Source organism: Pagrus pagrus (assembly GCF_965226575.1).
Source record: "Pagrus pagrus genome assembly, chromosome: 18".
In the NCBI taxonomy this organism is placed as follows: Eukaryota; Metazoa; Chordata; class Actinopteri; order Spariformes; family Sparidae; genus Pagrus; species Pagrus pagrus.
In genome coordinates, this window is record NC_140202.1 from 25,352,736 (window position 1) to 25,377,545 (window position 24,810).

The 24,810-nt window shown below is 42.9% G+C and overlaps 1 protein-coding gene across 2 annotated transcripts in view; it reads right to left on the bottom strand.

Annotated features, from left to right (window-relative positions):
* Nucleotides 1-8,379: 8,379 nt before the first annotated feature.
* atrn (attractin) overlaps nucleotides 8,380-24,810 on the bottom strand; it is a 138,617-nt gene continuing 122,186 nt past the window's right edge. For both annotated transcript variants that reach the window (XM_084381620.1, XM_084381619.1), the window contains exons 28-29: nucleotides 20,318-20,432; nucleotides 8,380-15,742 (exon numbers count right to left, since the gene is read on the bottom strand). In XM_084381620.1, coding sequence (XP_084237746.1) covers nucleotides 15,618-15,742; nucleotides 20,318-20,432 — 240 coding nt within the window. In that variant the 3' untranslated portion in view covers nucleotides 8,380-15,617. The remainder of the gene's footprint in view (nucleotides 15,743-20,317; nucleotides 20,433-24,810) is intronic.

The window sequence follows — 24,810 nt, forward strand, 5'->3', positions numbered from 1 at the left end:
TTACTACTCCTGTTTTTATTACTGTACTTTTGCTTTTTAACTTTTTTTACTTTGTACTTTTACTGTGTTGTATTGATGTTTTGTGATTTCCGTGTGCTACAGGGCATCCTTGAAAAAGAGAGCTCGCTCTCAATGGATCTACCCTGTCAAAATAAAGGTTAAATAAAAAAATTCAAGTGAGGAAAAACCTGCCATGTTGATGGAAAAAACCTTTTTAACATGGAAAAAAAGTTAAAATATCTCTCCCAGGACGGACAGACATGCAATAGATGTCACATGTACAGAAAAGAACAACAAAATCACAGTTTACAAGTTGCTTTGACAGAATATCTGATACAAATTACAATATATGTAAAGTGTTTGGATCCAGGAGACGACTGAGCAGGCAGTGGTGCCAGAATCACATGACCTCCTCTCCACCATGGTGACCTGGAAGAGGGCAGGACACACAAGATAGTGAGCAGTAAAACAGAAAAGATCAGAGTGAAGAGGCATTAAAAATTTTACATCTAACGAGTCACAAGATCTGCAAGAAAGGAAATGGGAGTAAGGCCCTCGAGGTCTGTAGATTACCACCAGGTGAAAGCCTGTTGCCTGGACAAGGCTGTTACTACTTGATGAAGACGATTTTAAAACCAGAGCCTCAACTGAGGTCAATTTAATATCCTAGTTGGAGGTTAAACTAAAAATAGATGTGTAGATTAGAGCAACACCTCCCCCCTGTTTAGAGGCCCGAGCAACATGGGCAGAGTTATATAATCGATCTGACGGAAGTCTCAGGTGGGCATCACAGGAAGCAGCGTCACGTCCGACCTCCAGACTGTAAAACTCCTCAACACCGGCAGCAACATGTTTAAGTCCACACTGCCTGGTTTCCGAAAAGGTGCAGCCGCTTCTTCGTCATCATCATGAGTGCAAACAGCTTTGTGTGGCAACAATAAGTCCTGAGAAGTTTTTTCAAAAATCTCTTGCTGAGGAGTTTATGCACCAAAACACAAAGAGAGAGAGCCGAGACTGGAAGTTCATTGTTGACCTGAGAAGCAGCTGTTCAGTTCCACCACACCATCCATTTAGTTTAATCAAGATTTGATCATGTTTGGAAAAAAAATTCCTGAGACTGTCTGAAAAAAATTTCCCAAGAATTTTTGGAAAATGAATTCCTAAGAAATGTTTGGGAAAAGATTTCCTGAACATTTTTGGAAAATAATTTCCTGAGAACTTTTGTGAAAAAATTTCCTGAGAATTTTTGGAAAAAAAATTCCTAAGAAATGTTTGGGAAAAGATTTCCTGAATATTTTTGGAAAAGAATTTTTGGGGTAAAAATCCTCAGAATTTTGGGGAAAAAAAATTCCTCGGTATTTGTGGGAGAACAATTCCTGAGAATTTTTGGGAAAAGAATTTCCCAAGAATTTTTGGAAAATGTAAGAAACTTAGATACTTGGAAAAAATGTTTTTTTCAGGAGAAAACAAATATTCTGAAAAGAATTTGGGAAAAAAATTCCTGAGAATTTTTGGAACAAATTTCCTGAGAATTTTTGGAGAAAAATTCCCTTTTCAAAAAATCTCTTGTTGAGGAGTTATGCACCAATTGATCATGTTGATCATGTTCGGAAAAAAAATCCTGAGAATTTCTGAAAAAAAAATTCCCGAGAATTTCTGGAAAAAAAAATTTCAGAGAAATTTTTTTTTTAAATCCCAAGAATTTTTGGAAAAAAATTCCCCCAATTTTTTTTTTAACAAGTTCCCAAAAAATTTTTGGGGAAAAAAAATTTCCGAGAATTTTTTGGGGAAAAATTCCCGAGAATTTTTGAAAAAATAATTCCCGTGAATTTTTGGAAAATGTAAGAAACTTACAAAGATTATCCTTAGAAAACGTTCTCTTTTTTTCTCCTGAAAATGTCTTTTTCAGGAGAAAAAAATATTCTGAAAAAAAATTCCTGAGAATTTTTGGAAAAAGACTTCCTGAGAAATTGTGGGAAAAAAATTCCTCATGCCCCTCAGGCCTTCCATAATTACCAATACCCGATAGAATATAGGTCTTTATTTGTGGTTGCGTTGGACATCTAGTTTGTAAAGTATTGCACGGTCAGCTTTTAAAACTGACTCGATGACATCAAGAGAAGCAAACTTTGAATTACTTTGCAAGAAATTAGAAAAAAAAACTACTGCTCCTGACAGGAAGAAAAGCAGTCGGAGGAAAAGTGAAACTGTAATCACATCAAATGTATTTTATTTATATTGCCCACATTCACAATCACATTGCCTCAATGGGCTTTACAATCTGTACAGTGAACGACATCCTCTGTCCTTAGACCCTCAGTTCAAGTGAGGAAAAACCTGCCATGATGACGGAAAAAAACCTTTTTAACATGGAAAAAAAAATATTGAAAATGTTTTTTTCAGGAGAAAACAAATATTCTGAAAAGAATTTTTGGAAAGAATTCCCTAAGAAATTTTTGGGAAAAGATTTCCTGAGAATTTTGGGGAAAAAAAATCCTCAGAATTTTGGGGAAAAAAATCCTCAGAATTTGTGGGAAAATTCACCTCTTACATTTTTCACGGCAAAAAATGTTTCACACATGAACAAAAAAAATAATTTTCCTCTGATAAGAAAAATGTAAAACAAAACGTTCTCTTTTTCCTCCCGAAAATGTTTTTTCAAGAGGAAAAATAAAAATTCACACGACACCAAAAAAAAATGTCATCTGTGTTTTCACAGATAAAAAAAAAAGGAACATAGAAAGATTATCCTGGCAAAACAAATTTTCCCATCAGTTCTCAAGTCATCCAACACAGGAGATTTAGATCAGACTTAGAAAATAGATGACCAGAAAAGAAAAAACATCTTCACATGCCCCTCAGGGCTTCCATAATTACCAATACCTGATAGAAAACAGGTCTGTATTTGTGGTTATGTTGAAGCCTGTTCCCTGGACAAGACTGTTACCACTTGATGAAGATAGTTTTAAAACCAGAGCCTCTAATGGGGTAAAGTTTTAACACCTCCCCCCTGTTTAGAGGCCTGAGCAACATGGGCAGAGTAGTTATAGTCAGGAGGGGAGGCTTCAGTTAATGGATGAAAAGTATTCGATCTCACAGAAGTCCCAGGTGAGCGTCACGTCCGACCTCCAAACTGTAAAACTCCTCAACATCAGCAACAACATGTTTGAGTCCACACTGCCTGGTTTCCAACCAGGTGCAGCAGCTTCTTCGTCATCATCATGAGAGCGAGTGTTGAACACCTGTGCAAACAGTTTTTGCACCAAAACAAAAAGAGAGAGCCGAGACTGGAAGTTCATTGTTGACCTGAGAAGCAGCTGCTCAGTTCTACCACACAATCCATTTAGGTAATTAAGCTTTTGATGATGTTACATGGACTTCTTTAGCAGATGGAGTTGCCCACTTCCTGGAAGTATAAATGGCCCAAAACAACACCAACTGAATCATACATTTAGTTTTTTTGTGGTTTGACGTCAAGAAGTCAAGAAGGAGTGAGAAGTCTACGGAAGCCCTGAGAGATGAGTGTGAAAAAGAAAATCTGGTAATTCATTTTCTAAGTCTGATCTAAAGTGTTTTCTCTCCTGTGTTTTTGAAAAAAAAGAAAGTTTTACCAGGATAAATGTTCTACGTTCCTTCATTTATTATTTCATAGATGAGAAAAATGATTGCGGCAAAACTTTTTTTCACCTGATTAAACTTTTTCTCTCCATCTGTCTCACAGATGGAGGAAGATCAAGGAAGTTAGAAAGATTTTCCTGCCTAAAACTTATGTCACCTGTTCTCAGTCATAAATACAGGAAAAGAAAACAGATTTAGATTGGACTTAAAAAATGGATAATCAGAATTAAATTTCCTCGCTCACCTCTCAGGGCTTCCATAACGATCCTTAAAGGGGGATTCTTACTTACCAAAAGGTTTGGATGTTGTCCTCCAGATCAGCTGCAGTGATTACAGCGTAATCCTTCGGGGCAACTACCACCGTCAAAGTTATGTCCACTAAAAGTGCTTGTTTTACCGCTGACAGGCTGAGGTTGTTGCTGTGAGTGTCTGACAGCATTACAAAAATGATCTCAATGACCTCATGTTCAAGTGGGAGATCCTTTCGGTGAGCAGAAACATAAGTCTTGCTCTGAAATCTTGCAAGGTGAGTGGTTACAGTTGTTGTCTCGTCTGGATTATCAGTTAAATATTCAGCTGTGACTTTGGATGCTGTCAGTTCCTCAAACTCAAATATCAACTCAGCCTGTCAGGGGCAAAAACAGGCACTTCCAGTGGACACGGCTGACAGTCACAGTTGCCCCCAAAGGATTACACTGCAGCCTTGATGCAGGTGCCGGCTGAGGCGATCTGCTGGACCGATTCCAAAACTTTTTGGAAAGTACGAATCATTTCAAAGTGCTAGTGTATAAACAAGGAGTATTTTTAATTTCATGATAATGGGACAAACCTATTGATCAAAAGCTCCAGAACAGCTAGCAAACAGGCCTCGTGGTGGGAGTGACTTTTTGAAGGCCAGACATGTTTGCTCCTCGAATACTAATTATTCCTAGAAAAATAAACGTCGTCTCGCAGACAAATTATGGCCATTTGGCGCCATTAGAAACATCTTGGATGACACCTGTAATTGCAGCAGACACCTGTTTTTGTTTTTGGAGCGCTGACTGCACAGACAAACAGGTTTTTCTCTCCTAATATGGATTTACTGCAGATTATTTATGAGTGAAAGCCGTCAACGAAACAAGTACTGAGGGGGGAAAACATCATCATAAGTCAGAATCTGACAGCTCGGCACACTGGATGAAGCGGGGGCGGATAGATCGCTGCGACTCCTCTGAGAAATGTTTACTAATTGTGATAATGTGTCTAATGCTGTCAGCAAGATGGGAGAGAGGGGAAAAAAATAAAAAAAATCTGCAGCGAGAAAAACACAAATGCAGCATTTCTGAGAATTACATTTCACCGTGTAACCTTTGTTCAGCAAGTTTGAAATACGACTGGGGAATTTTTTTTTTTTTTTACAGACGTTATTGCCTCTGACAGCTCCGCCGAAAAACCCGAGCAAATCAAAGCCGAGGAGAGATAATTACATTAGACTGTTTGGTGAAAGCAATAAAGATGAGATGACCTGAAAATGGGCAGACGCATGTTAAGTCTGCAAACAATCTCTGCTTACTCGGAATTAGACTCAGAGGGTGAGGAGGATGGTTTCATAAACAGCCTCGCCATAATGTGAAGGAGGGAAAAAAAAGAAAAAAATAAGAGGCTCATTATCAGCCAACTGCTACAGAGCGGCGGCATGCAGGCTGTCAGAATGATCAGGATGGATTTAGTCAAAGACTTGGAATCAAAGGGCAGCACCTAATCATCTGTTTACACTGAACAGGAGCTCCTGAGGCGGGGAGGGAGGGAGAGGAAACAGGGTCGGACAACATGGAGGAGAAAGAGAGGTGGGAGAAGGAAGTAAAGGAAGAGAAAATGACGGGGACGGGTGAAAGGAGGAGGGAAAAGGAGGGATGGAGCTGTAGAAGAAGAAAGGAAACGAGGGATAGCCAATAAAAAGAAGAGGAAGGGGGTTAATAAAGAAGGAGGAAGGAGGAAGTGGCAGGAAGGAAGAACACACTGGATAGACCACACATGCAAGCAACAGAGAGGAAAAGGGAAACGACTGCAACGTTCGCAGGGGAGGAGGTGAGTGAAGGAGTGTAGGAGGAAGAAGAACAGTAGCGACAGGTGAGAAAATCAAACAGGTAGAAAAATGGTAGACGGAGCAGTAGAGGAGGTGAAGGGGGAAGACGAGTGAGCAAAGGATGAAGAGAGAAAAGACAGTGACGCTGATGGAGGAAGCTCCCCCAAGAGTGGGAGAAAGTGGGAGAAGAAATGGGCTGATGGAGACAGAAAATGCAAAAGGGAAGTAGCAAGGATGGATAGGGGAAGTTCTGGTTCCACTGGGATCCCCGGACCGGCAGGGGACACCCCAACAAACCGCTCAAATGAAATGGTAAAGGACAATGATGCAGCAATAACAGATGGAAACAATGGATGGAAAGGAGGAAGAGGCGGGGAAAATAGTGGGGAAACCTGAAGGTGACAAAAACAACAGGTGAGGTGGAGATGGAGAGAGGGAAAGAGAGGGGGGGAGAAGGACAGAGAAAATCACAAAGACAGAAAAAAGGTAATGAAAGAGGACAGATGTGAAAGCTGGGGTGACGATGGAGAGGTTGAGGAAAGACTTGGAGAGAAAAAGGAGGAATAAAGGAAGGAAAGAAGAGGAGGGAAACAAAGGAAAAGTGTGGAAGAGGAAGGATAAAACTCGGGGAGAGATATGAAGGAGAAGAAAAAAGTTTTTAGGTGAAAGATGGAAGAAGTGAAGATAAACTGAACAGGACGGGCTGAGTGGGAGAAAATGTGCCAAGAACGGAGGAGGAAAAAGGTGTCAGACAAAGAGAAAGAGTGAGAGGAAGAAGGGAAAGAAAAGAGGAGATGAAACGAAAGCTCAGAGGCAAAAAGAAAAGGATGAGGAGTGAAAGGGGGAGAGGAGAGAAACAAAAGAGACACAGAGTGAAGGAGAGGTGGGAGACGGAGAGATTAAAGGGAGAGAAAGAATGAAGGAGAGATGCGGGATGACTGGTGATGAATAATTGCTGGTGAGAACACAGCGGCTCACCGACACTCAGCCTCTCCCGCCGCCGCTTAGCTGGAGGGCTCGGAAACATCAACAGCGGCATTAAAAATAGCAGCGATTATTTGAAAACAGGCCCGGGGAGAAGTGTATTTACAAACAATAATTCTCATTATTTGTTTTCTTCCTATTCATCCGACATAGAGCTGCAGACGGCGGGCGTACTGAGTAACGATGCGATGATTCAACGTGGAGAAAACTTTTCGTCTTTCACCTTTAATCATGAGTGAGACCTCTATGATCTCTAGAGACGCCTATCGAGCAAACTGACATGGAAGTTGGGTTCAGGTGTTCGTGATCCCCTGAAGATGACTTTTAAAAATTTTGTGACCTCATGAATTTTCCTTTAGTGTCACCACTTCACCAAAACTTATTATCTTAAATGTTCTGTATCACTTTTAAAAAATGGCCTGATAATATGCATGATCCCCAGAGGATGACTCCTAATTTGTTTCCTCTAGCGTCACTATTGGATTCAAAATGTCTTATCCTTAATCTTCTGTATTACTTAAATCAATAACATCATAATATGCATGATCCCCAGAGGATGAATATTTTTGGTCACCTCCCGACCTTTATTCTAATCCCTCGCCTGTCTAGCGACGGGCCAAAAAGTCAACTTCTACACAAAAATATAAATGGGTTTTGTAGTACATTCATGCTCCCCAGAGGAAAAAACCCTCTTCACTTAGGACTCTTCAGAAACTTTCGTCAGGTCACAATTTCTTTTTTGTGGGTAAAATCTTGAATAATTAGTTGGCTTTGGATATTTATAATCCACAGAGGATAAATTATGTTTTCGGTGGTCTAATGATCTTCTCTAATGTTTCTCAGAGGATGAACCCTTTAACTCAGAACACACCCTCAGTTCAGACATATGTGAAAAGTTGGTTTCTAGCTAGAACCGTAAGTTTATATGTTTGGCATGCTAACATTTGCTAATCGGCAGATGGGAACGTCATTTGGTATGAAGGTATTTGATCATAAAGTATTGTATCGGACAAGTTTAACTTTTGCTAGATGCAAATTCACAGCACCAAAGATGAATTTCACGGCTATTAATTCAATATGTGTCAAGGTATTTCGGACTGGAGAAAAAGGGATGAACTGACTGACTCACTGAAATTAACATCTCTTGCTATCATGCAAATTTCTGAGCGGTGTTCCCCAGAGGATGAACCCTTTTTTGATTTACTCATGAGTTGTTGTCATCATCATCATCCACCGGTCAAATTGTCATCTTAGTGAGTAAAAAAAGGGACTCAGGTAATAAATTGGCTGTAGTTATTCATTCTCTCCAGAGGGTGAACTTTTTGTAGCACCACCATCAGACTTAAAATTCCACTCCTCTTTTTGTTGAATCTTAAAAATCCAACAAAAAGATTCAAACTTGTGAACATTTTTGCCCCCTTAAGGCTCAACCTTTGTGAGGATATTTATGCTCCTCAGATGATTTACATACGTGTTTTTAAAGACTCCCTGAACTCCAACATCACACCCCATGTGGTGAACATTACAGCCTCTAGGTGCAGCCAGAGGCATTTGTTTTTGTACACAATGAAAGAAAATCTTTTGAATTTCACTGTAGTTCCTTGACACTGTGCACATTATAGAGGTAGCACCCCTCTGGCTCTCCAAACAAGCAGCACAGGAGACGCTTGAGATCGGATATAAAAACGTAGTTATGAAGACAAACAGCGATGGGTTGGATTTTCACATTTAATAATAGACAAAAATGTTCTGTCATTCTTTTATGTACATCAGTAATTACAAGTTCAGTATGCTATTATCCTCAAGTTTTACACGTAGTTTCATCAGCTTCTAGTAATGCTTGTTCATCTTTACACTGCTGTCTTACATACAAAATATGCTATGTACTGCAGTCACATTTATAAAAGCCTGGAGAGGTGTCGCCATAAATGATTTTTTTAAAACCATTCAACAAATGTCATTCACAATACTTTCTCATTATTTACAAAAAAAAACAGCAACTGCTAAATTATACATATTAACAAACTACTTCCTCAGTATATATAATGCCGCTGTACAAAGAGACAGAAAGAAAAGAACGAGGGGTGACGCCAGATTTTTACAATGACCTTATTCTGATGCTTTAACCTGTGTATTAAAGCATTTTAAATACACATTAATGCTGCCAGTGTTTGAAGAAAGTCTACTTGAATATTAGGGAGATTTCCGTTAACTAATCACACTTTATAAATATGTAATTGCTCTACGTTTCTATCAGTTAATACAGAGATTAATGAGCTGAATAAGGCCACTGTAAAGTTCAAGTGCTACCCCGATAAAAAGTTTGAGGCTTGGCGAGGCAGGGGCGAGATCTTTAAAATCGAAACAAAAAAATCTGACAGGTTATTTCACAGGTATGGTGGCACGATGGCGGACAGCGTTCGAGGTTCCTACACATTTCCCTTTGCAAAACCAACTCCCTCCCCCCTCGGATATTTTGGAGCAGCTCGGGGCCACTTCACACCACGGCGGCTCCGAATGGAGGCGAGACTTAATCGTCTGGAAAATCTGAACTTTAGGACTCAGGAATCCTGTAATGCAACATCAGCACAGCGAACACAGGAAAGTTCATGTTTACCAGCAGGGCAGGAAACGAGGCTGGGGAAAAAAAAGGTGCATTTTTACAAAATCATAATAGTGTCATTTTAAACACCAGCTTCACCCACACAGGAGTTTCCATTCATGCTGTTTTCCACCTGTCTTGAGTTGACCATTCAGTGTTTTTATACAACAGAGCATACTGAGATAAAGACCTCAGATCACGTTCTGGAGGCCTGCTGGTTCATAAAAACTGCAGTAAGAGCCTGTTGCATGCAGCTCTTCCACTAACAGCTATATTTTAAAATAGCACCTCGTTGTGGAGACCAATTATTGTGGAGGAGCAGGACTGCTAAACATAGCGACACAAACTGGGCGACCTCGCATTTCCTGTGGCTGCTTCACAACAAAAGCCTCCCACAGGTTTGCTGGTGAAAACCCTGTATCGTGAAGTGGCAGCAGAAAATGTTTGGTTTTGCATCAGTAAAGGTCTCCTGCGGAGTGTTTGACCAGCAGTAGTGCTATGGATAAGTGTCGATACGAATTCCTGCCAAATGATTTCACCTATTCCACTGATCTACAGGTGGCTGTGTTGTGCAGCAATGCACCAACAAAGGCGAAGATGAAGAAGAAGACTGTGCAGGATTCGAAATATATTGAAAAACAATCTGCTTTGCAAATTTTTCATGAGGAAAGAAATAGATTCAATGCCTTTGTTAGAGTTTTTCACCATTAACACAACCTAGGGGTCAGGAAACCCAAGGGGGTTAATTTGCAGGGGTTGCCAGATAGTTGTGGATACAAAAAAAAATAATTAAAATGCATGTTATAGTCAGGGGAATCGTTTCTTCCAGTGAAATCATTTTCGTTAAGATCGTTTTTACTGATGGGGGGGGGGGGGGGGGGGTGTCAGCAACCTGGTCGTTCTGGAGGGTTGCTACTCGAAAAGGTTGAGAACCGCTGCTTTAACACAGATTAACTACAGCTCAAAGTGATCTCAGTAAAATAAGACTGAAAGTATAACCAGGACCATGGGAGTAAAACTTGTGGAGTGGAGATTTAGTCCACAGTGACACAAGTTGAGGCACCAAGATGGTCGTCCTTTTGGGAGGGGTCCAACAGCCAGGGTCAGCTAACCCCTGTTGCAAGGTTGTGATAAAAACATGTGTGTTCACAGCTTGGTGGACTAACCAGGGCCCGTGGAAAACCAGCGATTAAAGCGGCTCATTAGAACTCTTAATGGGATCTGCAGAAAATGCCAAACCGTTGTGGGCTGGACGCTAAACCACATTTATCCAACCCAACATCCAAATTTCCCTCATTTCACATGATTCAATTAATCTTGTTAATGTCATGTAATTACTCGAGAATAGCAGCAGTTCAACCAGCCAATCAGCACACACTCCAATCAAGAATTTAAACTGGCCAGACTGGAATTAATTAGCAAAAACAAGTCTGGAATGGGCCGAGTCTATAGTGTCCTCTTTAGTCGCACCAAAACAGGTGTAACAAACCTAAAAGGACAGTGAGGGAGGATGGTTTCTGGACGCAGGTGTGTACCTGGAAATACGCCCCATCAGCCAAAAAACAAAATGAAAACTCCTGTGTGGGTGGACCCGAGGGGAAAGTCTCAAGTTTAAAAATAGTTTGTTTCCTCTAAATATGCCTAATCACATTTGATGTTTTCAGAGTTTGCAGACCTGTGTAGGAACCCAGCGTGAGGCTGCCGACAGCAGATCTGGGTCAAGCAGCGTTTACAGATAATAGAGTTTGTTTTTCATCGCTCTGCCAGTATTGCAGTTTTGAAATGGGTCAGACTGGCCTCCGAGGACAAGAAAATAAAATAAAAAGTTTAGCTTGTCAAAGAAGTGTTGTGATAGAGGCGAAAAACAAACCTCTAGGATTAATTTGCAGACGCCAACAGACCCAGGATCTGCTCGTCTGAAGCGTCAAGCAGAAATAGACTGAGCAGGCCGCGGACCTTAACATCTTTTTTACAAGTCCAGTGTCTTTCTCGATACATCTCCAACAAGGCAAACCAGCTCTTACATGGTCTGACCCGTGACCTTTCACTCACTGTGCTGTCTGTTAACCGCTGAACCGCCCCGTCACCTCGGGCCCAGAGAGGAACCGATGACAGCAGGCTGCTGGGACTTACAATCCGCCCTCCCAGCGAGCTCCAGTTTTACAGATTCACCGTGGCTGCACAGGTGATTTTTCATTTTACATTCATTTACAAAAGAAAAGAAGAAAAAAAAAAGGAAAAAACACAATCTTCATTCTTGGTGGAATTATTACTACAGTACATTTGAATCAGCCGTGGAACAGATTCATTTATGAAGAGCTCTTAGCAAAATGAGATCTCTGCTTTTTGTGGGAAACAAAATAAAAATCTGCAACAGAAGATGAGTGCCGTTATACAGTTTGTCACCGAGCATCGTTACTGGAGAAGAATGCAATAAAGTGAACATGAACAGGTAGTGTTTTTTTCTTAAAATGGAAAGAGAGCATGGTGGAATTAAAACATTTCACAGGCAGCAAATCAAATATGAGCCGCTGTCTCATCTCAGAGCTGCTCCTGTTAGAGTGCTGATGCCCTTTCAGGAGCACATCGCCCATTTGATGAGTCATGTGACCCCCTGCAGGTCATGTTTGCTCGCCTCTCCTCTCGTCTCCATCAGCTCAGGGTCACGTTTTTTATTCAAAATAATTAATTGTTCTGTTTGTTTGAAGCTGCTTGGAGCACCAGATGAGTGTAAATTAAGAGTTGCAAATTTGCCAAGCAGGTTCAAACAAAAGTTAAAAACCTGTCCGACCTAAAAACTTCATTTTATTCAGGTGAAGTCCCTCTTTTGTCAGCATGTCACCATCCGACGAGATTTTGGGAATTCGATAGCACCTTCATATGATGGTTGGTTACCGACTGTAGTGTAGTAGAGCTTCAACTAATGATTATTTTCTGGGTTAATCGATTAAATCTATAAAATATCACAAATAGGAGAAAAATGTGGATCAGTGCTTCTAAAAGCCCACGATGACGTCCTCACGTCTTATTTTCATCCACAACCCGAAGATATTCCTGTTTACTGTCATAGAGGAGGAAAGAAAACAGAAAATATTCAAATTTAAGAAGCTGGAATCAGAGAAATTGGACTTTTTCTCTTGTTGAAAAATGATTTTAAACCAATTAACTTTTTTATCAAAAATAGCCCAGCTTAAATGTTGGCAGTTAATGTTTCTGCAAACCGCTGATTTGTTCCAATTGACATATGTGTCATGTCACATTCAAATTACATGTTTATAACCTGACTTTTCTATTGGGCGGAGGGGACGGGGACCAGCAGGCAGTGGTGTTTCTTCACTTTTAAGTGTGAAACCACCGGATGTTTTTAAGGAGACCTCTGGAAAATTTCCAGCTGTGTTCGTTGCAACCAAAGCTGGTATTTTAGACCAAAACATGATCTTTTCCTGACCCTAAACCTATCCAGCACAGAAGCGTAGTGTCGTCACAACATAAAAATCAACTGAACCTAAAAAAACAAAAAGCTGCAACATAAAGAAGCATAAAGTTTCGACACATCTGTATTTTGGAGAAACATATACTGCCAACCTTCATTCTGGTGACAACTAATCGATTAATCGCTGCAGCTCCGTAGTGTTGATAAAGAAAGCCTTGTTTTACTTTCAGATGGACTGAAACCGTCTTTAATAAAAACCGTTCTGTGGGACCAAACTGTCACATTAAGTTCCTGACTTGTGGTTATTTCCAACCATTAAGTCCCTGCAGAAGTGACAGAATTAGCATCAAACCAGGCATGATGGCTTAAAAAAATAACAAAACGTTGTTCTGACGGAGAGAAGAGAGAAAAACGGGTAAAAGTGAACTTTGAACTAATCTGCCTCCGTGATGGTCGCAATGCTCTGCGGGGTCACCGGAGTGGAGTTGTGAGCACATCCCGCTCTCTATAATTACAGAATGTCAACTTTGTTCATGCTTTCTGCACTGACCTTTTGTGAGTGCTAAAAGTGTGCCCTTTAACCAGACGCTGAGCAGCTCTAGTGTGCTGAACACATGTGAGAGCCCGGCACTTAATAGACACGTTCTTTAGGGCAAAATGTGAGTTACTAAATTCTTCTATTACTGTACAGTATATCTCAGAGGGCGGGAAGTTAATAACTTTGAGAGGCAGGAGATATGTTTTCCATATGCATCAGGCAAAGACCTGCAGGTGTTTGGAGTCGAAAGTTGAAAGATGACCAATGTGGACTAATTTAAATCTATTCTGACACTCAGTGCTGAAGGAGAGAAGAGGAAAAAGGCAGGAAACACAGATCTGACACCCTGATGCCCTGACGAAAACAGAAAACTACTTGTGACATTTCAAAGCAACAGCTCTGTTTCAAACTAGCAGCCTGAGTTTTCTTTTTTTTTGTGTGTGTGTGTTTCTGGTGTTCGCCTCGCGTTTTCTCATTCTGTGCTTTCCCTCGTTTTCAAACCCGGCTGACAAAAAGAAGTAATGTTTCTTTAAAAATGGACCGGTGATTTCAGATAAGAACCTGTGGAAAGAGCAGGTGGAGCAGATATAAAAGGAAGGGGGGAAAAAAGAAAGGCTCAGAGCGACCTCACACACTGAAGCACAAAAAACAGAGTCGAGGCAACAAGATAATTTCAAGAGGCATTTTGAAGAAAACGTTTTTGTTTTTTTTTCCTCCTCTTTTTTTAAAATCAATACCCGAGATGTCAATTCAAAAGTCCCATTTAAAAAAAAGGTGCAAATAAGGAAACTTGCGTTGTGGCCGCTCGCTCCACTAATGTATGTGTGTGCTTCGTGTTCAGAGCTGTCGGCCTGGTACCGTTTAAACGTTGGCATTAGCAGCTGCACTGTAGCTGTATCGATATGAACACAGACGTCACTGCGGCGGGGGCTAATTGAGCAGCCGTAGATAGCTCAGGGACACGGAACAATCGGCATCGAGCGGCAGGTGGAGAGCGACAGAGTTTCTGGCATCGAGGCAGGGGGGGTACGTTGCATTGTGGACATGGGAGCAGCAATTAGAGGCTATGGATTTCTGCGGCAACGATCACAGAGGATGCCGAACCGTTGGCCCGGCTCCCCTCGCGCAGATCGGCCTAATCACTTCAGTCAATCAGAGTCAGCCGATCTATAGGAAGCCTGTTTCACATGAGCTCGAGGGGCGGGCACTGCCAAAGGGACAATCGTTAAACACCAGAGGGTTTTCTCACCACCAACTGTTTTGGTGTGTGTGTGTGTGTGTGTGTGTGTGTGTGTGGGAGCCCCCTGTGTGCACAGCGATTGGCCGTCATTGCAACTGGAGAAATAATTAGCTGGAAAACTTTCAATCGGGGCGCTGGCTTACTGTACGATCCAGGCAGCCAGCGTGGATGTGTTGTCGCTGTGGTCACGTTTTGTACTCGGATGCACAGCCAGAGAGGCTGGAAAGGCGTTTGTCTCGGTGGCCATCTGGCTGCCGAGCCAGACAGAGAGACGGGTGGAGACAAAGCTCCAGACAGGCCGCAGAGAAGACAGCGGCAGAAGACACAGAGCCGATTAGAAATGTCACAGACTCTTTAGATGGGCTTTGGCTGCACGGCCGGCCTCCTACAGTGGATCCTCATTAAAAGGAAGACTGAACATGCTGTTAGCTTGCTCTGAGGCCGGACTGTACAGGACTCCGGTGACACCAGCCCTCAGTGCTGAGCTGTGAACATGACAGCAGGCGACAATGGGCTACAAATGGGTACAAGGGCCTGGAAAGTTGGTGTTTGGAAATGTGTGAGTGTGGTAAGTGTGTGTGTGTGTGTGTGTGTGTGTGTGCATGCGCAGCTGAACATGTCCAGTTTGTTCCTGCCTTCAAAATAAAACAATACAAAACAAAGAACAACAATAACTTAATCAAAACGAGAATATAGAGGGTTGCAAAGTCTCTGGATTTTTCAAAAACTACGAGACGAGGATCTCTTCTAGCAGCAAGCCGTGGCCGCCTCGACTCTAACGAGGCGGTGTCGACAAATGTAAAATGTTTCTCGAGGGGGAAAAGGGCGAAGTCAGCACCCGCTCTGTCCCTCCCTCCCTCCCCTGCTCCCCCTCTTTGTGTCCAGTCTCTGTCAATCAGTTCGTGGGGACCCACAGTTCCCGTAGGAGGAGAGGGAGGGGAAGCCCGCCGAGGCTCCAGACCGCCGGACGACCCGGCCCCGCAAACCCAAATGTTCCAGTTCTGCGTCCCAGCATGCACCTCTCCCTGCCAGAGCGGAGCTGGCGGAAGTCTCTGTAGGAGGGGGCCGAGGCGGAGGGGGGGCTGATGGGAGAGCGTCAGGTGGTGGGGTGGTAGAGGAGGACAGGGGGCGTGGTCAGATACAGGTGGAGGGCTGTGCGGTCGGCTGCTGTTTGCGGTTCCTCAGGCCTCCAGACTTCTCCTTGTAGCCCACACACATCTGCTGAGAGACGTCCACCAGCGCACTGGCCACCGCCAGACCTGCACACACACACACACACACACAAAAATGATCACAATTAGGTGAAGATTATGCAAAGATGTAAATGCTGTTGGATTCTTATTCTGCACAGCTTAAAGCACAGAGGAAAAGTAAGCTTGTTAGCCATTACTGAATCCTAGTTTAGGACTAATGTTAATAAAAATGTTCGTACTGTTGTCAACTCAACAATACAACTAAAAGCAATGTGACACCGTCTGAAGGGGGGGGGGCAAAAGAAAATGAGACATGAGCACACAGATTCATCTGGTTCCCATCTGGTCTATTAAGTTACTCATTTGTGATAGTAATGCTGTGCAATAGTCAACAACCATCTCCAACTTTAAGAAAAAAAACATTACAGTGATTTTAACTAGTTCTTGATTTTCTCTTCGTGTTTCTGTTCCTTGTTGACTGACTGGATTGATATATTCTTTGCGAGCTCTTCTCCTTCAGTGCATTTCTTCGTGCGCTGCCATCTGCTCTCGATAATGTGCATCAACATGGTCACTTCTCCACTATAAACACACTACATGCACACAGCACGCAGAATTAGGGTGTAGTGTAAAATTGAAACACACACACACACAAGTTCTCATTACAGCCAGGTGGTGAAATCATAGACTGGCAGCGCAGGCAGCACACTTCATTAAGATTTATTAATACTCTCTGAGCCATGAAATTCCAATAAACTCCATTTATCTCCAATCATGGATGCATTTACCCCGATCAAGTGCACATTGCCAGCGGCGAAATATGAATTCCAGGGGGAGAAGCAGCGGCTGGGATCACATCCTCTCTCACTCTGATCGTCTTTGGTGTAACAGGCTGCAACTATTAGCTCGCTTCTTGATCTAAAAGTGGCTGCGGGATTGGTTCAAAGCAGCCAAATGAGGCTCAGATACAAATCAGATAATCAACAGAGCTGACCTCCTCGTGGCTGTTTGGAGAGTGCGGCCATTTTGGATCGAGCTTAACTGTAAACGGATGTGCCGTGATGCCGTGAAGACAGACGTCAGCCTGAGGATTTGAATTGAATGTAGCCGGAACGGAGACAAGTTAAAAGCATTACAACGGGAGACCCTCGCGGGCATGAAGTGATAGGTAGGAAGGCGGCTAACATGGTCTCAACAAAAGCCGCCCGAGGGGAAAACTCCACTGAGAGTCGAGGCGGTTTTGTTATGACAAAAGGGCTATGTGGTAATTAATAAGAGCCTGGGGCGGACGGATGGTCTGGGGACTGCAACTGTGGGAGGCTAGGAGGCTATAAAACACAGATGAAATACAGAAAAGGAAAAGAAATCAAGTTGAGTTCTTGTCTGAGTCCTTGAAGAAGACAGTGAAAGAAACAGGAAGGTAAGAAAAAAAAAAAAGTGAGTGCTTAGTCCTGGGTCCTATCAGACTGTCGTAAAGGAGAAAGATAAGGAAAACAGATGAAGGACGGATGGGAATGTAAAGAGAGCGAGTGACAGAGCAGAGGATGAAAGGAGGTAATGGGCTCAATTCTCAGCGCTATCAGACAGACAGGAAAGAAAGAATATGGAAGAGAAAGGGGGGAGAGCACAGGGAAATGCAATAAAAGACATCACACTGCACTTTAAACCCAGACCTCACACACAAGGAGAAGACGAGTAATAAAACTCAGGAGTGAGGAAGAGAGCTGCAGCAGGCGTCTTAGCATCGAGAGACACATGCAGACGGAAAGATGATGAAGGGAGGACGGGGAGATGAGAGGGAGAGCAACAAACAGGCTGCAGCCTTCGTCTCACAGCGCAGGACTGAAGAGGAGACACGAGAAGAGGAACGAGTGCTGCAGCCTGCTCGCTGCTGCTGCATCCTTAAGGATCAATACATCCTTGTCACATTAATGGTGCAGCCGTGAAATAATTACTGTAAACAAATGAGACCGTGGTCAAGATGATCTGTAGCCTCTGTTCTACGGTAAATGAATGATTCTGCCTCTTCACACTGAGACCACACATCCCATAATCCCAGATTCTTCTCCTCCGTCAGTGAGGAACATCAATCCAAGCTGTTATATCACCTTTATTTTATTTAAGAGGATTCCACTGCGGCTTGAAAAGATAAATGACATTTTAGATTTTCTTTGTGTCCAAATGTAATTAACAGTGTAGAGACCGACAGAGACCAATCATTTTGCTTAAATTTAATATCTAAGGGCCCAGACACACCAAACCGACGAACGCTGACCTCACACTGCCTTTGTCACAGCCAGAAATCACACTTAAAACACACCGCAAAGACTACAGATGACGGCAAACTAGGTTGTACGTTCTGTGTGAGAGGAAATCTCAGTACCTCTCAGGACCACCAGGTAGCTGGAGTCTGTATTCGTTATTCACAAAGGGAAACCGAAATACTCTGGACCGGGGATGGTTGCTATGATAAAGCCGCATTTGCGAATCATTTTCACACCATTCTCACTGATATATCCACCTCTAATTGATAATATGTCTGATAAAGTATGGGAGGCAAAATATAAGGAGAAACGGCGCTAAATGGGTGAACTCATGGATACTACAGCGACAGGCTCACGGGTCCATCCCTTTCTCCGATTCGGTGTGCTAAGTTGGCCGAAAAGTTTCCAACAAAGGCCAACTAGTGCCAACGGTGCAGGAGACATCAACTGCTCCGACATTGGCGGAGGGCTGACAGTCAGCCTGGTGCGTCAGGCCATGTCCACACAAGGTGCACGGTGGGATTGACCAGTCGGGAGGGAAGGGCAAAAACTGCTGACTGTGGGGCCCCGTGACCACCCCGACTCTTGTTTGATATTTCCCATCCTTCTCGCTTGAAACGGAAGTCGTTTCGGTCCGCCGGCAGGCCGACCCAAAGCTCTTATTTCTGCTCCAAAGAGCAAGAAGGGACGAGCCGTGACTGAGGATAATGGAGAGCTTCTCTCACACAGCCAGACCTTTCTCAAGCTAACACCAACAGCCTACATCCAAGTGAGTCCGACTACATGAGAGCAGGTTTCCCAGAAGGCTTTGTAGCCCTGATATCTGGCACATTTGAACAAGATGCTTCAAAGAAAATGACATCTCATTACTCCTTACACATTCCCTCTGTTCCTCTGTCTTTGCTTGGTTTCCTTGTGTCACTTCAGCATCCACCTTAGCTGCTGTTTTATTACAGTGTTTTTTATAGACCGCCGTTGACGGAGCTGGCTACATTAGAAACTCATCTTTCTCTTACTATCTTGAGTTTTTCCCTTTTTATTTTCTGACTAGCTCTCCAGAGTGGATGAATCTGAAAATGCTGTTCTCACACTCAGTGATTGGAAAAACGCAGCCTCTCAAATGTGCAGCCGAACTGTGAGGAAGCCAAAAACAGTAAGACAAAGAAAGAGAGAAAATAGTAGACTGCAAAGACAATATAATAAAAACAGCTGGACCTGGGGCATCAGGAGCCACCTCTGCAGAGAAAACTCAACATAGTTATCTGCGTTTTGGGGATGTCTCTCTTCTTCTTTTCCATGTCTCTGCATACTTTATTTATCTTCTTCTGCTTCTCTACAGCTGCTCTACACCATCTCTTATACACATTTGCTTGTTTTGCTGTTGCCATTGTATCTGCATGTCCTTCATCGTGCTGTCATGCCCACCACTCATTGTGTCTCCCCTCACTGAATAGTTTCAAAAGAGTCAACATGTTTTCTCTGAGTTCCCTCACTGTTAATACTTAAATACAGCTGCTGATAATAATAATACAGGTATTGATTTGTGTTTACGTTTCTGTCATCAGGCGAGTCTCTCAGCGCAACAATAGAACTGATTGTTGGACTGCTGCTGAAAACGACTGTTTACGTGATTAAGAAGCAGCATTCATGAGCCGCAAACAAATCAGTTTGATTTATATTTGTTGTTATTTGTCAGAAAACAGAAACAGATGAATACATTTTATGAATAACAACAACAACTATTGTGCATTTTCCCCTAAACCAGTAAAAAAACAATAGATTTTTTTGGAAACAACCTGAAACTTAACTGTACTTAAGTGGATTTTTCATATATCTTGGTGACAGATACCTGAAGTCATCTGTAAGAAAATCCAACCAACCCAAAATGTGGCTATTTGACGTCCTGAGAATGAGACTCAACAATCAGCTATCTTTGTGGTGCGTTTAAGAACAGCTGGGACAAATCCTACTGATTCTACCTCTAAGTTTAATAGTCTTTGAATTATATTAATATAAAATGGCCGGTAGAAATATGCTTCAGAGGGATACTTTCTACCTTGATACTGAGTAAATTTCAAAGCCTGTACTTTATTACTTTTACTTGAGTAAAGAAGCTGAATCAGTAAACATCTGTACTTCTGCTTGAGTATAGACTGTGTGGACTTCTGCCATCTCTGGGAGATCCAGAACAAAAGAAAAAGGAAGAAGAAGAAACAAGAGACAAGTGTCAGCTGTAAACTTACATTTCTCAAACTAAAACTAAGGCTTCATAAGACGGAAGAAGGAAGGCAGATCAAGGAAAGGATGTGAAGAGAAGTAAACAATGATCAAACCGAGATGGATAAGAGAGGAAAGAAAGCAAGTGATGGAGTCTTACCAGACTGTCCTGGAGGAGGGATGCCGCCGGTGCCCCTGGGTAACCGCACAAAGATGGAGAGCACAGCGGCTTTGTTGCCAAAGCAAGGCTCGAGGGCGATGGGTTTTGGGACGGACTGAGGAAAAGAAAAGGAAACAGACAGAAAATAAAGTATTACACACCACAAGCCTCCCAAATCCTGGTGAACACACGCCACTTTCAAACACATGGATAACAGAGGCTTTGCTGTTACTGTTCTTGTTTGTGTCAGCAACATGCACAGAGGAAAGAAACCTTTTCCACCCCCCTGTTGAGATACACATACTGATCTGTGGCACAAATTGGATCCCCACCCCCCCTCCCCTCCGAAAAAAACCTCCACTGTGCACAATTCCATGACAATGCCGCCTGCGTGCAGCTCGGGCCGCAACTGGATATCAAGTGGCGTCGCTGGGAGCGGAGATTTGTGTCGGAGGAACTGGCGGGACACTCCTGTCGCCGCGGGCTGCCTCGGGCACCTGACTCTGTAATACCAGTATCTCCTGTTTATCAGCAGCTCATCCATATGTGGGGATGAGTTTCCCTGCCTGTAAACACTGGCCGGATCTGCTGCCGCTCGCCTCCTACAATATTCATGGGTTTACCTCAACAGAGGATATGGTTATGGAGAACGCCGCCACCTCGCCCGCATACAGATAACGTCCCAGCTCCCCTCGCCTGCCTCCTTTCTTCGCTCTGTATTTTGAATTCCTGAGCCGGACAGGAAACTGGGCCATGGCATGGTTTCATACACTCCTGACACTGCCTCTCTATTTGCTCGCACACACACACACATACACCCACACACAAGTTCAATCCCTTCCCACGCCGGCCTTTATACTCTGGAGAGTTGAGCTTAACGCCCTGAGTGGAAACGCAGCTGGAGTGTGACACACAGAAATGAATTCCTCCACACACACGCGCGCGCAGTTTTCCCACTTACATGCAACTGTATATATACACACACTTGCCACCTTTTCAAACACAAATTCACACAGCTTCTCTCTCTATCTCATACACACATACTGTAAGCGTACACAGGGGGAGCGGGGCAGTAATGATATTCAGGCTCTGACCCATTTTACGCAATTATTCTCTGCTCCGTCTCTCTAAGGCTTACCTTTCATACCAGCAGGATACACAGGCTGTCACACAGGTAGCTGGGGAGGTGGCACAAAGACCTGGATGCCTGTATGTGTGTGTGCATGTGTGGATTCAGTGCAGCTGATGTTATAAGAAAGGGGGATTCTCTTATTTGTTTATGCCCCTGTGGAGGTGTTTCTGCCTGATTACGGCACGTGTGTTTTCACGTGTATCTGTGCAGAACTGACAGAGAAGGGCATTTTATTCTCTGTTCGCACTGTATGTGTGTTAGTGGATAATAAACCCTTTAAGTCACGCACCTCACGGCTTCATCAAGTAAACGTGCAGGTATTTTACTCGATGGTTTCATATAAATAACCTCCCCAAGCCACAACGGCAATCTTGGGTGACACGTTGAGCTATTGTATAAAACTTCCAACACAGCCGTTTCCTTCAAAGACTGTGGGTCTATGTGCAACTGCAGGTCGCAGAGGAGCAAATGAAGACTCCTCCATAAACTCAACATCTTCGTCATCATCATCGAGTATAAAGAAACAGACATGCAAAATACTCCAGCCTTTAAGGACATTGTTAAAACTTAGGAAGGCCAAGGCGTCTTGGACCACGTCCTTTAAAAGGTTGCGGCCCCTGAATTAAGACACAACTTTGCACCATCTGGAGGATTTTTGCCAGCAAAAAAATAGGTTGAGAGACGTTTACTATTATTTATGTGAACACAGTACACTAGCAACATTGTAGTGATATAAAGCTGGCTGAAAAATCAGTAAAGCTCACATTTAAGGGAGATTTACGTAAAGGATATACGTGTTTGAAAGGCCAGAAGCCTTTACTTTGACAGATCCATAAAGCCAGCAGCATCCCATATCTGAAAGGCTTTTACAGTGTGTGTGTGTGTGTGTGTGCGTGTGTGTAATTGCAATACGCCTGCGTGCCTGAATTTGTGTATATGGTTTTTTCCATGCGGCCGAGAACTTGCCATGTTCATGCATCTTTGGACAGAGAAGGTTATCAGGAGGTTGTGTTTGTGTGTGTGTGTGTGTGTGTGTGTGTGTGTGTGTGTGTGTGTGTGTGTGTGTGTGTGTGTGTGTGTGTGTGTATGCTATGCGTGTATGCCTCAGAGCTCCCAGCAATTTTCAGCTGTGTTGATCCGGCGCTCACACACACATGCAGCGATACAGCACCCCCCCCAAGAACTGACAGGGGGAAAAGTTCAGATCCAGACAAATGGGCTCGTACTGGGACGGACTCGCCTGCTGGAAACGCTGAAGTCAAACCAGCAGCAGCATCGACAACAAACGGAAAATAACAAACACTCAGGCGTGTTTAGATAGCGGGACGACGTACAGCATCTCAATGCTCTCAACAATAAATCATCAATATGGTGCTTTGACTTTGAGAAATTAGCGTGATTAATGTCAACAATCGAGAGCACGGAGGGAAAAAGAGGGTCACTGCTTTGTTTTATGTCCTCTCCATCTTCAGCTCCCCCCCTTGATTATCTTTCTGTCTCTTGTCAAGTCAAGTTTATTCAAGAAGGCCAAAATTAAGACAAGTTCGTCCCAACGGGGTTTACAATCTGTTAGCGTACGCCACCCTCTATCCTAACAACCTTGACTCAGACAAGGACAATCTGAGAATCACCTTATCAAAGAAAACAAGAACTCTTTATTCCGTTAAAGAAAAACTTCTGGGACATTTTCCCTGTTTGTTTGTCTTATATATATTATAGTGCAGTCTTTTGAAGCTAGCATTCTAACATCAACATTGATTTCCACACAAATTTTCACTACATATTCTGGGATATAATCATAATAATTACCATAAACAAACAGGACCGTTGCTGAGAAGACTGGCAGCTTTAACAACCGGTCATTACCTTGATGTATTTACAAAGTTAAAACAGGAAAATATACAGAATGATCACATGAAAAGGGAAAAAGAACGAGGAGCAACAACCTTCAGAGCAGTTATAGGTGGGTTTATGTGAAAAATGGGGTTTAATAAGACAGACTAAAACATCATTTTAATTGCAACCCATTTCTGAGAGAACGCACTTTCTGCGATCGACTAACCTGTGGTCAATCTGCCCTCGCTCTTCCCCCCCTGTCTACTTTCAATCACACATGCTCTGCAGAGAGAGAGACACTCTCTGGCATCACATCCCTCCTGTAAACGCACTGACTGCGATGCAACCCCTCCCATTTAATGTAGTCCTACTCACGCCGTCGTCGTGTACAAGCCTGTAGGTGCACCTGGTTGTTGGTTTTGATCGGCTGCATAATTAACGACGAGTTTCCTCCACACGCGGCTCACCTGCTGTTATGACAACTGAATCCAAAAGGCGAAGTGTGGTTTGTTTTTTGGGTGACTTTATCGAACCTCCTGCTGTACCTGTTGTGTTTTAAAGCAGAGACTTCCCAGGTATAGTCATGCTAAGAGTTGGAGCCATGAACTCGGTTGTTTTATCTTCTAATTGTTTGACATGTCAAAACCCTGGTATCAGAGACAAGGAACACTCTAATTAGACAGTGTTCTTTCTTTAATTTGGGGAACTTTGATTTTACCGTTATTGTAATTTTTAAAACTTCTATTAATTTGCCTGAGGACCTTGTGGGACCTTGTGAAAAAAGGCTTCAATCCCGCTCTGCTAGCACTTTACAGAGGCTTCTTTAAAAACTCACCGGAGAGGTGGGAGTGAACCAGATAAAAATATCCTAATTAAATACTAAAAGGGAGCAAATTGCAATTCTGTTTTTCCATTTGATTGCAGTAAAAGACAACATCGTCCCTCAGGGCGATAAAACATTAACGTCACTTAGAGCTTCATGTGATAAATGAGCGATGACTCAATAACTAGATAAGACAACCGGGTTCTCAGCGAAAGGATCATTTCTTTCCATTTTCAGAATCGTACCGCTAGAACATCATTACATGCGGCTTACATGGATTGCTGAGAAATGGGAATACAAATACTGAGAACTATTCCAATACAACATTAGGTGGTGCAATATCACACTTGGATAATTTTGCTCCTCCATCCCCTCAGTAGAAGAAAAGATGAAACAATTATTTTGGCCTTGCCAGAAGCAATCCAACCGGGCTTGGTTCGCTGCAGTCCATGGGTCTGTTTTCGCCTCAGGCAAAATGTATTTCTCATCCACTGTGTTTACAATTGGAAAAATGAGGGTTGCCCATGATAACCTGAACACATCTGTACTCGCTGTAAAAAAAAAAAAAAAAGATAAAAAGAAGAAGAAGACTGGCAGCTTTTAATTTTTACAGCTTAGGGCTGTCGGAAGACTCCACTGCCAAGTCCAATTTCCGCTGCAGCGGCTGCAAGCTGCTCTGAGGTTCTCGCTTGTTTACGTGCT